The sequence below is a fragment of the Dermochelys coriacea genome, chromosome 4, assembly GCF_009764565.3.
Source record: "Dermochelys coriacea isolate rDerCor1 chromosome 4, rDerCor1.pri.v4, whole genome shotgun sequence".
Lineage (NCBI taxonomy): Eukaryota > Metazoa > Chordata > Testudines > Dermochelyidae > Dermochelys > Dermochelys coriacea.
The window spans coordinates 122,156,874-122,170,411 of NC_050071.1; the positions used below are offsets into that span (position 1 = coordinate 122,156,874).

Below are 13,538 nucleotides of genomic sequence, written 5' to 3' on the forward strand. Positions count from 1 at the left end.
CAGCCTGAGCATTTACACTGCTATTTTTAGTCCCACAAGGCCAAGTCAGTTGACGCAGGATCTGAGACTTGCTGCTGCAGATCTTTTTTTGCTGTGCAGACATACCCTGAAGTCTCAGAGACTGGCTTCTTTTTGTGAAAGTTAGGGAGGAAGGGGTTTGGAGAGAAAACAAAATTAGCATTGTAATGGTGAGATACAGAGCAACTGCCAATGCTCCATAATATAACACTATTTTTCAGTCAATACCACCAATTGCAAATGCATCCACAATCTAAATAAAGTAACTGCTTAATTCACAGATCAGAAAAACACGGTGGTTGGCAGATTATCTGCAGTATGATAAATTACTTTGTGGCTAGATTGTGTTAACATTCATATGGTGGAAGACACATGTAATAGCTTAGTTCCATGCCCTTTGTTACATTTAACAATAAAAAGTAACAAAGGAAAGCACTCAGCAAGTTTACATTTATTTTTTGCCTGGTTGTATGTCTTTTTGCTTTGTTTCAATTTGGCTTTCAGGGGAAAACAGAAAAACTTTGAGCATAAACTAATTCTTCCCATTCTGCAAGGAACAAAATAAGTCTCTGACACTGACCTTTTGATGACTGTATCCTCAGGAGAATGTTAGTTATTACTGCTTTTTTCTCCCTGACAGTGGATGTTAGATATTCATGGTCCAAAAGTTCAAGAAACAGACGCAATTCAACTATTAATTCTTCCATGGCTGAAAAAAAACAACAAGAATTAATTTTTCTAAACATGTAAACTTGATTTAGACAGGCCAGTGAATTCTCTTATTTAAAACAGATGGCTATTTCTTGTCAATTTTATTTTAAACCTGTACTCTCCCCCTCAGTCCTCCCCCAAAACCCACATATACACCAAAAATATGTCTACACTATACAGACTATACAAGCACAGCTGTGTCATCATAGCTATGCCAGCATAACTATATAGTCTACATGTGGTCCTCCACACTGATGGAAGGGGATTTTCCATCAGTGCAGGAGCACCACCTTCACGAGTGACAGTAGCTACACTGACAGAAGCATTCTTCCTTTGACATAGCTGCATCTACACTGTCGACCCGTCTGCCTACTTTCAATGTAGACCTAAATGTAGCTGGGAACATATTGCATGAATTAGCCACAGGGTCACCCATCCCACCATTAGTCTCTGGTGAACCACCCTGCTCACCCTTCCTCATAAATGTCAGAACGGAACCTGGCTGGATTTTTTTTTTTTTTTATAAACACTTTTTTTTTCTTTTTAGTGTCATTTAAAATGGAAAAGGTTTTGACAAAAATTTCTAAATGCATTGACATTTGCAAAATTTTTCATTTTGGAATTTTGGGGAAAAAAATCTCTTCATCCCCCCACCCCACATACACCCTTAAATATTCCATCCCTTATTTCTGGTGAAAAAAAAATAAAAAAGGAAGGGATTAAAAACAAACAGGAATGTGATTTTTTCCCCTAAAAAAATTTAAAAGAATTTTGTCAAATATGAAAAATTTTATTAAAAAAGAATGAAAAAGTCACAGCCCCTACATTTTTCCTGAAATATTCCTTCCTTTATTTTTTTTTTTTATCAGCTCTACTTAGAGCATGTAAAAACAAAGTGGATCCAGATACTCAGCCCCCAAACTAAACAGCTCCACACTCAGAGATGAGGAGGCTCACAGGTCCAAAGGTTCAGTGGGAGGTAGTTTTTGCACATAGGCCCTATGTAGGTGTCTGCACAGATAGCAAGGCCAGTCCTAGGACCACATCATTTGTCCCTGCTGTCTATGCCCAGTGCTAGCCTGGAGTGTTGACTATTACATAGTAGGCTAATTCTCCAGGCATCATCATCTTAGCAAAGAACTCTCCTCTCTGGGTGTCTAATAAGCTAGGGACAGAGTGGTGCTACAGAGGCTTCTGGAGTTTGCAGAGATGCAGTCATACAAACGCTATGTGATAAATGAAGTAGTAACAGTACAAAGAAGCGTTTGGAAGGGCTGGATGTTGTGGCTGAGAAAAGTCTCTCTCTTATTATTAGCAGAACCCCAATGTGCTAGGTTTGTATAGGACAGGTAGGAAACTTTAGTCCACATATCAAAGAATTGTAGATTTCTCAAAAATGAGCAAAGACAAATACAAATGGTCTTAAGGACTATTTGTTTGGCTATCAGATACACAAGGGTATAAGACGTCTGAGAAAAGCATTATTAATGTGCGGGACTCTATCTGGATTTAAAACAAAATACATACACAAAAAAATTATTCTTTATTTTGCCCCTAGAAAGAATGAAGCAGAAATACATTTCCTTACCTACTTTGCTCCTTCCTTGCTTTCCCTCCCATATCCACGTTTGTTTCCTAATACAGTATTTGCATAAAACCAGTTCCTACAGTGCAGTGAAATAAGTGACTAATCTGTTCATATGATCACCAATGCGCATATCGCAGCTTGCTGAACAGTGCACATTGGTACTTCATTTGCAAATGTTTGAACACTTTGTTTTTAGAAATGGCCATCTTATTTCAACACAGGCCTTCTCTGAGCTCGTTTTTAATTCTGTTGTATTAACAGCTTTGAATTGTTTTATTCATTAAATGACATATTTCTATAGTCCATGACTAAATTATGTAATACCAATAATATAACAAAATTCTTAAGATATGACATTTAATGTAAGAGTGAAGTATTGCTGTGAAACAACTCTGAGCTGGAAGAGCATAATGGTCTCTAACTGAGAAATGCCCAGCACCCCGCTATATCTGGTCTCACCACGGGCTCTCCTGTACCATATCTCTAGCACTGCTTCAGTCAGGATTTTTTTGAAACTGCAATAATGTTCACCAAGCTCTTGTGTAAATTGTGACCATATGTTTTACAGTATGCTGTGGTCCCATTCCTGCCCCTACTGAATTCAAGATATACCATTGACTTTAATGTAAACTGGATCAGGAGTCTACGACATAACTGATACACTGCAGACAGAATGAGGGAGAAAACATGTCGGTTCATTATATTGGGAGGTACCAACCCCATATAAGCCCAGAAGCTAAAATAATAGAAAATCCATCCATAATTCTGGCTTGTGAAGCAAGTATACAAAGAAAGCTTTATGCAGCCACCAAGCTTTTCTGTTTATTCTCTCCCCATCACACTCAAATCAGTGCTCAGACAAATAGCACTGTCCTGAAACAGCAATGAGCTAGTATAATGACACAGATATCTATCATGAACAAATAGTTAAGGATACATTTTTGCAAATCCCCTTCAGACAGACACTATCCATCTACTTAAAGACACTTATCTGCCTCATCCAAGTTTTCTATTGCCTGGCATGTTTTTCTACTTTAGCTGAGTTGTACAGCTACTTTTAAGTTAATTGTGCATTCTTTCAAGATGTATATTCCACTGTGGCTTTTAGAAAGTCTCTTTAAAAGGATAGCAAAAAATGATAAAATATCTGCCCAAGCCCCTTCAAAAATCAGAATCTAAAAGAGATGCCTTATTTGCTTTTTGGTAATCTTGCTACTTGCTATTAGCTTGCTATTATTTTACATGTCTGTCTGTTTCAAGACAACTACAGACATCATTTCCAGTTCCATGTGTATTATGTAGTCATTTGCACCTTTGAAAAGTGTGTGTAAAATGCTACCAAGTCAGAAATGTAGAAATGTAGAAATTACATTTTTTTCCAACTTAAAATGTAAAAGTGTTCAGAGGAAATCTTTAAAACATTCTTGTAATGTTATATATTTTCTGTTTCACCTGACTTTTCAACTGTGGGCTATCCTAAACAGTGCTGCAGGAAACCACAGCTGGTTCGCAAGTTTTGCAGTAACATGAAGGTACTCCAAATGTTGGGATCAAAAATAAGAACTCAGAAGAGGGATCAATGATTGTGTGACACTTTTAATATTTCGGTTAACAATATGACTTTATAAAATTCTGCAGACCCTCACGTGACAAATGGTACATTAAAATCCAATCCCTCAGCACCATAATAAGTGGTATTAGCCCCATTCTAAAGGGAGGATAACTTCATGTTGCAGGCCACTAAGGCTATCTGGGTTCTATTCCAGGCTCTGCCACAGATTTCCTGTATCACATTGGGCAAGCCCCATTTAGTGTGTGCATGTCTCTGTTCATTTTTTTAACAGACGGGCAACGTTAAACCTATCTGAAGGGGGTATTGTGAAGATAAAATCATTAAATGTTTAAGGTGCTCAGATACTAAGGTGAGGAGCGTGATAGAAAAGCTTATAAATACGTTTAAAAATGGATAAACAGAGGGGCAGAGAGGATAAGTGACTTGTTCAAGTAACCTGTTTCATGCCATGTGTTACAAGAATACTAGGCTAAGTTTCTTAAAATAACGCAAACTTTCAGAATGCAGGTCTGACTTGTTCCTCCATTCCTTTAGACTTTAAAGTGAATTGTACTGATTTTTAGGGCTGTCGATTAATCGCAGTTAACTCACGCGATCAACTCAAAAAACTTAATCACAATTAATTGCAGTTTTCATCGCACTGTTAAACAATAGAATACCAATTGAAATTTATTAAATATTTTTAAATGTCTTTCTACATTTTCAAATATATTGATTTGAATTGCAACACCAGATACAAAGTGCACACTGGAAACTTTATATTATTATTTTTTATTACAAATATTTGCATGGTAAAAATGATAAAAAATAGTATTTTTCATCTCACCTCATAAGTACTGTAGTGCAAACTCTTTATCAAGAAAGTGCAACTTACAAATGTAATTTTTTTTGGTTACATAACTGCACTCAAAAACAAAACGATGTAAAACTTTAGTGCGTACAAATCCACTCAATCCTACTTCTTGTTCAATCAATTGTTATGACAAACAAGTCTGTTTATATTTATGGGAGATAATGTTGCCCGCTTCTTATTTACGTCATCTGAAAGTGAGAACAGATATTCGAATGGCACTTTTGTAGCCAGCATTGCAAGGTATTTACGTAGCAGATATGCTGAACATTCGAATGCCCTTTCATGCTTCAGCCACCGTTCCAGAGGACAAGCTTCCATGCCGATGACGCTGGTTAAAAAAATGCGTTAATTAAATTTTGACTGAACTCCTTGGGGGAGAATAGTATACGTCTCCTGCTCTGTTTTACTTGCATTCTGCCACGTATTTCATATTATAGCAATCTCGGATGATGACCTAGCTCCTAGCACAGGCTGTTCGTTTTAAGAAGACTTTCACTGCAGATTTGACAAAACACAAAGAAGATACCAATGTGAGATTTCTAAAGACAGCTACAGCACTTGACCCAAAGTTTAAAGATCTGAAGTGCCTTCCAAAATCTGAGAGGAATAAGGTGTGGAACATGATTTCAGAAGTCTTAAAAGAACAAACACTCTGATGCAGAAACTACAGAACCCAAATCACCAAAAAAGAAAATCAACCTTCTGCTGGTGGTGAAAATGAACATGCATTGTTCCACACTGCATTGAGTCGTTATAGAGCAGAACCCATCATCAGCATGGAATGGTGGCCGAAGCATGAAGAGACATATGAATCTTTATCGTATCTTGTGACGCTGGCTACAATAGTGCCATGAAATCATCTGTTCTCGCTTTCAGGTGACATTATAAATAAGAAGCAGGCAGCATTATCTCCTGCTAATGTAAACATACCTGAACGATTGGCTGAACAGGAAGTAGGACTGAGTGAATTTGTAGGCTCTAAAGTTTTATGTTGTTTTACTTTTGAATGCAGTTATTTTTGTACATAATTCTACATTTATAAGTTCAACTTTTATGATAAAGAAAGAGATTGCACTACAGTACTTGTATTAGGTGAATTGAAAAATACTATTTTTTTCGTTTTTTTACAGTGCAAATATTTGTAATAAAAAATATGAAGTGAGCAACGTACACTTTGTATTCAGTGTTGTAATTGAAATCAATATATTTGAAAATGTAGAAAAGATCCAAAAATATTTAAATGGCATTCTATTATCGTTTAACAGCACAATTAATCACACGACTAATTGTGATTTTTTTTTAATTGTGTGATTAATCACAATTAATTTTTAATCGCTTGGCAGCCCTACTGATTTTACAGTAAATACAAAAAGCAGTATAAGATTTTAAAAGCAACAACAACGATTTGCTAGATTTTAAAAATCGTTATAAATATTTCAAACACAATATTTCTGAAATTTCTTCTCATACTTCCTGCAAGGATCTGAATTTAGAGATCTGTTTTTCTTCTGCAGGAGCTGATGGCATCAAAAATACTTAAGAAAAATCTATGGAATATAGCTCGCTACTCTCCTTTAAATGTATGCAATGCCATCAAATCTTGAAGAAGAAACTCCATGTTTATTGAGTAAAGAATGGATGTCTCATCAATTAGAGTGATAGGTCCCTAATGTGCTCTTACACTTGTCATGCACAAATCAAAAATAATGACACCTCAGAAGGGTTCCAGCTTTGGGATTCAAAGTTTTTGAATTTTTCAAATGACCGCACATAAAACCTACACTCAAGCCAGAAAAGGAAGACAGCAAGGTAAAAATCATCAGGGAAAGACAATTACATAGTGCTGCAATTTTTGTTCCAAATCAAAACTAAAATCAACTGGAACTGAAACAAAATAATGATGCAGTTATCCCAGATCTACATTTATGGGCACTATTCTAGAAACATTTTTTAAAAATAATTTGAAGTTTTCATTGCAAATTGATTTTAAAATTCGTAAGAACAGTGCCATATAGTGCACATAGTCTCCCAAGTTTTCTTAAACCAGAAGCAAAAAGACAAGAATGAGCTGATTACAAGAATGTTCAGATTGTTTTTGTTCACTCAGAGTGTAGATGTCATTGGGGGCTAAGGTACAAAAATACAAATGCATCCGATGAAGTGAGCTGTAGCTCACGAAAGCTTATGCTCTAATAAATTTGTTAGTCTCTAAGGTGCCACAAGTACTCCTTTTCTTTTTGCGAATACAGACTAACACGGCTGCTACTCTGAAACCTGTACAAATAAAGTTTGCCGAAAACTGGTCTGGTGGTTTTAAAAAGGTTATGGATGTTTAATAATACACAGATTAAATTTATATTTATTTTCCACGCTAGAAAAGCTTTGGAGCAGTAGACTGGCTCAAAATTTGTGTCCTTTCTAACTACTGAACTATTTCAATAGCTCATTACCTCAGACTCCGGATTGTCTAATTTTAAACATTTATATTTAAATTTCCCAAATTGATTTTACTCAAATGTGGTTGCCTTGTACATCTGATTAAGACCAGTGTTCAAGTCAAATAGGGAAGACTATGTATTGTAATTTAGTGTATTTACATTCAGATGAAGTTCCAATTTGTGTATTATCTAATTAAGGTCATACAGAGAGCCCATATTTTAAGACACAACAAGGAATAAGAGTTGATGTTTTAACCTTACTGCTGCATTTACTGACTTTTCAAACCTTGGATTTCAAGGCCATAACCTTGTCTTAATACTAGTTTTTGCATGAAATACATTAAATTAAAATAAAATATAAACACACTCCCATAATGGTTAAAATATTTTACACACAGGAAGGTGTTTAAAGATGTGATACAAACTACAGGATAAGTATAAACAAAAATGCTCCACAGCCCCCACACTACTTGGAATCACTTTAAAACGTGAACATTTTCCACTCCAAAATTCAAGCCTCCATTTCCTTTGAGCAGGTACGAGACCTGGCAGACGTAGGGTTAGAGGCCCAAGACTAATGCTGTTAAAAATATACAAAAGTATTAGGAAAAACAAATCCTTGTCTTTCAGATGACCACAATTTTGGTTTTAGACAGTTTTTTAGGTCCAGCACTTGCAAAAACCTGAAACACACAGAAAACAAACGGTACCAATCCACCACCTGAATTTTCAAATCAGCATTTTATTCTAAAGAAAGGAGCACAGAGAAGCTGCCTGCCAGAACTAGTTTATCAGCAAGACCAGGGTATGAATTAATGTCTGCTACCATGGTACTAAGCCCACTTCTACTGAAATGAGCTCATCATCATAACCATTAAGCTGTGTCAGCTTCTAATCTATCCATGAGAGTGTTTTAAAAAAAAAAAAATGGGGGGGGATGGGGAGTCTATGAGGAAAACACGAGGCTGTGTTTTATGTCATCTATTACACCCATTACAACTGCCAGATGGTGGAATAAGTTCCTTTCACGGCTCCTTCCTGACCATAAGTGACAACGGCCCCCTACAGAAACATGTGATTTCTGGAAGCAGGCAGTAATAGCAGATTCCATATTAGGAACAATTCTTACTTTTCCCAACACGCAACTGGGAGAAATCTACAGTAACTGAAAACTGTGTCATGATCCTACTAGCAGGAAGATATCCTGTTCACAATAGCTAGGCAAATGGACATTGTTTCCCTATTTGCCTCCCCTCTTCAAGAGATCTCTAAAAACCCTTTAAAATGCTCTTCTTTGATTTAGCTAGAGAGACTTCAGCACCTTTTAAATAGGTCTCTAATGTGATCTCTTCCTATAAATAGTGTAAATAATGGAGGTGGAATAAATGAAAGAGGAGGGTGCTTCCTCCTAAGCATTGCCTAAAAGACTTAAGAATGTTCCTAATGGTACGTCTATCCTGCAATAAACAGATTGCAGCTGGCTCAGGTGGACTAAAGCAGGTGAGGGAAACTGACAGTGATTTAGGGACTGTCTTCCCAAGCATACGCAGACTGTTCTGGTAGCCAAGGTGGAAGAGACCATATATTGGTCCAACGGCTTGAAAAGCAGTGGAGCAACACATTGTGGAAAGTGACAGGCCCGACAGGGCATGATAGAAATCATGGCTATCCACTGCAGCTAAAGAAGCCTTCAGCTGGAACAGCCTTTGTGCCACTGGGCCAAGCTTCAGCAGCTGAAAGAATGGGATTACCCCAGTTCAACGACTCTCCCATTTTAACCAACCTCACACACACGTCATTGATGCACATCTCCAGGAAAAGAGACAGCGTGAAAACGTCATCGTCAAACCAATGGAATACGCCAGGACACAGGAATTCTGGATGAGCCTGAAAATTAACCCATATCTTTTGAGTCCTGTTCCAATGCCTTAAATCAAAAGACAATCCATTTCTCTAGAAGGAAGAATAATTGCAGATATACACAGTAGATCCACATCTCATGGGTATGGAATGAAGATATGGAACCAGTGTCTCTCTATGTCTGCGAGTGACCGTCACACCTGTTGCAGGAGCTGTCAGGAAGGAACGTGTTTGTAGGACACATTTTCTCCACCATCAGAAGCGAGTGGAAGGGAGCTGAATGTAATCAGGATGCTGTTAACTTTATCATGGACCCCACAAAGCCTGGTTTGACAGCAATTTGTTCCTCTGGACATTATGGGCTTCCCACACAGTTACAGCGTGACAAGAAGCAGCTGCTTTCCCAACCCCTCTATCATAGCTTCCCAACTCATCAACTACTTGAACACTGGCCTTTTACAAAGCAGGAGCTGGAAGGAAGGAAACAGCAACAAGGAGGAGATATCTAACTCCTGCCTCATTTACCTATGGCACTATCACCATTCTCCATCCCACCCACCAGCTTAGGGGTATGAGGTCTGATGTGCACCCATCTATTACAGCTAATGGCAGTATCTGAGCTACTCAAATACACAAACCTCACAAACCTGCCGGAGTGCAGAAGTATAGAATATCAGGGTTGGAAGGGACCTCAGGAGGTCATCTAGTCCAACCCCCTGCTCAAAGCAGGACCAATCCCCAATTAAATCATCCCAGCCAGGGCTTTGTCAAGCCCGATCTTAAAAACTTCAAAGGAAGGAGATTCCACCACCTCCTGAGGTAACGCATTCCAGTGCTTCACCACCCTCATAGTGAAAAAGTTCTTCCTAATCCAATTTAAATTTCCCCCACTGCAACTTGAGACCATTACTCCTCGTTCTGTCATCTGCCACCACTGAGAAGAGTCTAGATCCATCCTCTTTGGAACCCTCTTTCAGGTAGTTGAAAGCAGCTATCAAATCCCTCCTTATTCTTCTCTTCTGCAGACTAAACCACCTTCCTCACAGAGGGCCTAATTCCTTCCTCACAGAGGGCCCTCTAATGTCATAAGATAAAGTGAGAAAGGAAGAAAACCATAAGTAAAGGATGAAGGACTTCAGTATCAGGAAAACTGGTTGAAACTATTGTAAAGAATAGAATTATCTGACACACAGATGAACGTGATATGTTGCAGAAAAGAGTCAACACAGCTTTTGTAAAGGGAAGTCATGACTCACCAAGTTATTAAAATTCTTTAACATGTGGACAAGGGTGATCCAGTTAATATAGTGTACTTGGAATTTCAGAAAGCCTTTGACAAGATCCTTTACCTAACCTATTAAGCAAAGTAAGGAGCCATAGGATAAGAGAGAAGGTGATCTCATGGATCAGTAACTGGTTACAAGATAGGAAACAAAGGGTAGAAATAAATGGTCAGTTTTTACAGTGGAGAGAGGTAAATAGTGGGGTTCTCCAAGGATCTGTGTTGGGACCAGTGCTGTTAACATATTCATACAGGATATGAAAAAGTAGTAAATACTGAGGTGGCAAAGTTTGCACATCATACAAAATTACTTAAAGTAGTTAAGTCCAAAGATGACTGCAAAGAGTTACAAAGGGATCTCACTAACCTGGGCAACTGGGCAACAAAACAGCAGATGAAATTTAATGTTGTTAACTGCAAAGTTATGCACATGGGCAAAGATAATCCCAACTATACATACAAAATGATGGGGTCTAAATTAGCCATTGCCATCCAAGAAAGAGACCTTGGAGTCATCTTGGATAGTTCTCTGAAAAAAAAAATCTGCTCAATGTGCAGCAGCAGTCAAAAAAGCTAACAAATGTTAGGAACCATTAGGAAAGGGATATATAATAAGGCAGAAAATATCATCATGCCACTATATGAATCCATTATACACTCACACCTGCATGCAGTTCTGGATGCCCCATCTCAACAAAGATATATTAGAATTGGAAAAAGTACAGAGGAGGGCAACAAAGATTATTAGGATTATGGAACAACTTCCATATGAAGAGAAAATAAAAAGATTGGGATTGCACATCTTATAGAAGAGACAACGAAGGGACGGGGGGGAAGATATCATAGATGTCTATAAAATCATGTATGGTGTGAAGGCAGTGAATAAGGAAATGTTATTTAGCCCTTCACATATTCAAAGAACCAGGTTCCACCCAATGAAATTAAAAGGCAGCAGGTTTAAAACAAACAAAAGGAAGTTCTTCACACAACACAGAGTCAAACTGTGAAAGTTATTACCAGGCCAAAAATATAACTGCATTAAGAAAAGAATTAGATAAGTTCAGGGAAGATTGATCCATCAATGGCTATTAGTAGGGTTGCCAACTCTCCAGGATGGGCCTGGAGTTTCCAGGCATTAAAGATTAATCTTTAATTAAAAATGTCATGTGATGAAACTTCCAGGAATATGTCCAGCCAAAATTGGCAACCCTAGCTATTAGCCAAGGTAGTCAGGGATGCAACCCCGTGCTCTGGGTGTCCCTGCCAGAGGCTGAGACTAGAGGACAGGGGATGGATCTCTTAATTGCCCTGTTTTGTTCATGTTCTCTGGAGCATCTGGCACCAGCCATTGTCAGAAGACCCAATATTGGACTAGATGGACCACTGCTCTGACGCAGTATGGCCATTTTAATGTTGTTATAACTATCCCGAGGATGAAGTGAAACACGGGTAAGATCCCTCAGCAGGGCACTTTATCCCCAGAATAATATAGGTGAGCCCAGCTAAAAAAAATAGCAATGATCCTTTATTCCAAACTTGGAGCCACCCAGATTGTCACCAACTATCTTTCCAGGCAGCACGATGAACAGCAGAGACAAAAGACACAGCCACCAAACACTCCTCCTGCCTCATACATATTTATGACAGGTTTCAGAATAGCAGCCGTGTTAGTCTGTATTCGCAAAAAGAAAAGGAGTACTTGTGGCACCTCAGAGACTAACAAATTTATTTGAGCATAAGCTTTTGGGAGCTACAGCTCACTTCATTGGATGCATTCAGTGGGGAAAAAACAAACAAACAAACAAACCTGAATGCATCCGATGAAGTGAGCTGTAGCTCACGAAAGCTTATGCTCAAATAAATTTTTGTTAGTCTCTAAGGTGCCACAAGTAATCCTTTTCTTTATACATATTTATAGTAATCCTTAATGAGCACCAGGGAATCATAGTTACAACCCACATGTATTCCTCCTTTTTTGTTTCTTCCACTTCAGTTTTCAAGGCACTGGCTTGTACAAACTTAGGTTTCCAAATAAATAATCTGAACTCCTACTGCTGCAGTCAAAGCATTAAGGTGATAAAACAAGAGGTGGGAAAGCAGATAAGGAATGTTTGGGCAAGAAACAAAGTTGCCAAAAATCCTGCTCACTCATCTACAGCTGTTGTTTGACTGACAGACTCACTGGAGTGTAATCCATTAAACAGGGCAGATGGACAAGGCTTTTTTTAAGTACAGTTCAGTGTTTTATGCACTACCACAGATTTTAAAGAAAGTCTGCTTTTAAACAAGTTCATAGAATCAGAAAAAATCAAAGAGCTTGTGATGAAGAATTAATATTGTAATCAATTATTTAACATAATATTAATTGTATAAATTAAGCTAGTTATAACGTGTTGCACAAATAAGAAATTTCAGTAACTAAGAACAGAAATGTAAAGCATAATCCACTTAAGTTTTTGAAGTTTTCCTCTAAAGATATATTTTTCAAGCAAAAAATGTTTTTTTTCCTCCCCAAAATATACTCTGAAAAGTACAGACATATGGATCTCACTCCACCTTGCAGTCCAAACTAAACAGAAAGCCCAGGCCAGGCTTATTTTTCAGTGAATTTTGTTTCACTTTCCTTTCCAGATTCTACTCTTCTTACCAATAAAGAAATTTGAGTTTCTTACATTGCAGTGTCTCCATTTATTTTGGTTCACATCATCTTGTCACCATGACATTCCAAGTCTTGCCTCATAGCTCACACACTAACTCCTCCTGTGTTGCGTCGAACCACAGAAGATAAGCAACTATTACAGTACCAGGAAACACGCTCAGGAAAGGAAGTCTCATATGCTACAAAAGGTGGACAGAAATTATGTGATAGAAAACAAAAGCTTTGCCCCAGACTCCAGATCTCAGTAGCAGATGGTGGCCAGATACACAACAAAGGAGGGTATGGGTTATGCATGTTAAATAAAATAAATTAAAGCATACAATACACCCCATGAGCTCATATGGACCCTGCTTGAAGACTGCCTGCTTATCTGTTTTTAGGTCAGGATCTCTTTAAAGTGTGTTACTCAAACAGCAAAAATGTCAGAAAGTAAATTAACTAATTCAATTGAAACACAAACTAATGTAAGGATGGAGGGAGACATACATAGAAGGCAACCATTGGATTTTTCAGTGTAATGTTTCTATTTTTATACTAAGCAGTCTAATTCTTGTAA

At 37.8% G+C, this 13,538-nt stretch overlaps 1 protein-coding gene across 4 annotated transcripts in view; it reads right to left on the minus strand.

Annotated features, from left to right (window-relative positions):
• Nucleotides 1-13,538, minus strand: part of AFAP1 (actin filament associated protein 1) — a 167,994-nt gene that overhangs the window by 94,536 nt on the left and 59,920 nt on the right. For all 4 annotated transcript variants that reach the window (XM_038399813.2, XM_038399819.2, XM_038399814.2 and 1 more), the window contains one exon: nt 599-727. In XM_038399813.2, the coding sequence (XP_038255741.1) occupies nt 599-727 (129 nt within the window). The remainder of the gene's footprint in view (nt 1-598; nt 728-13,538) is intronic.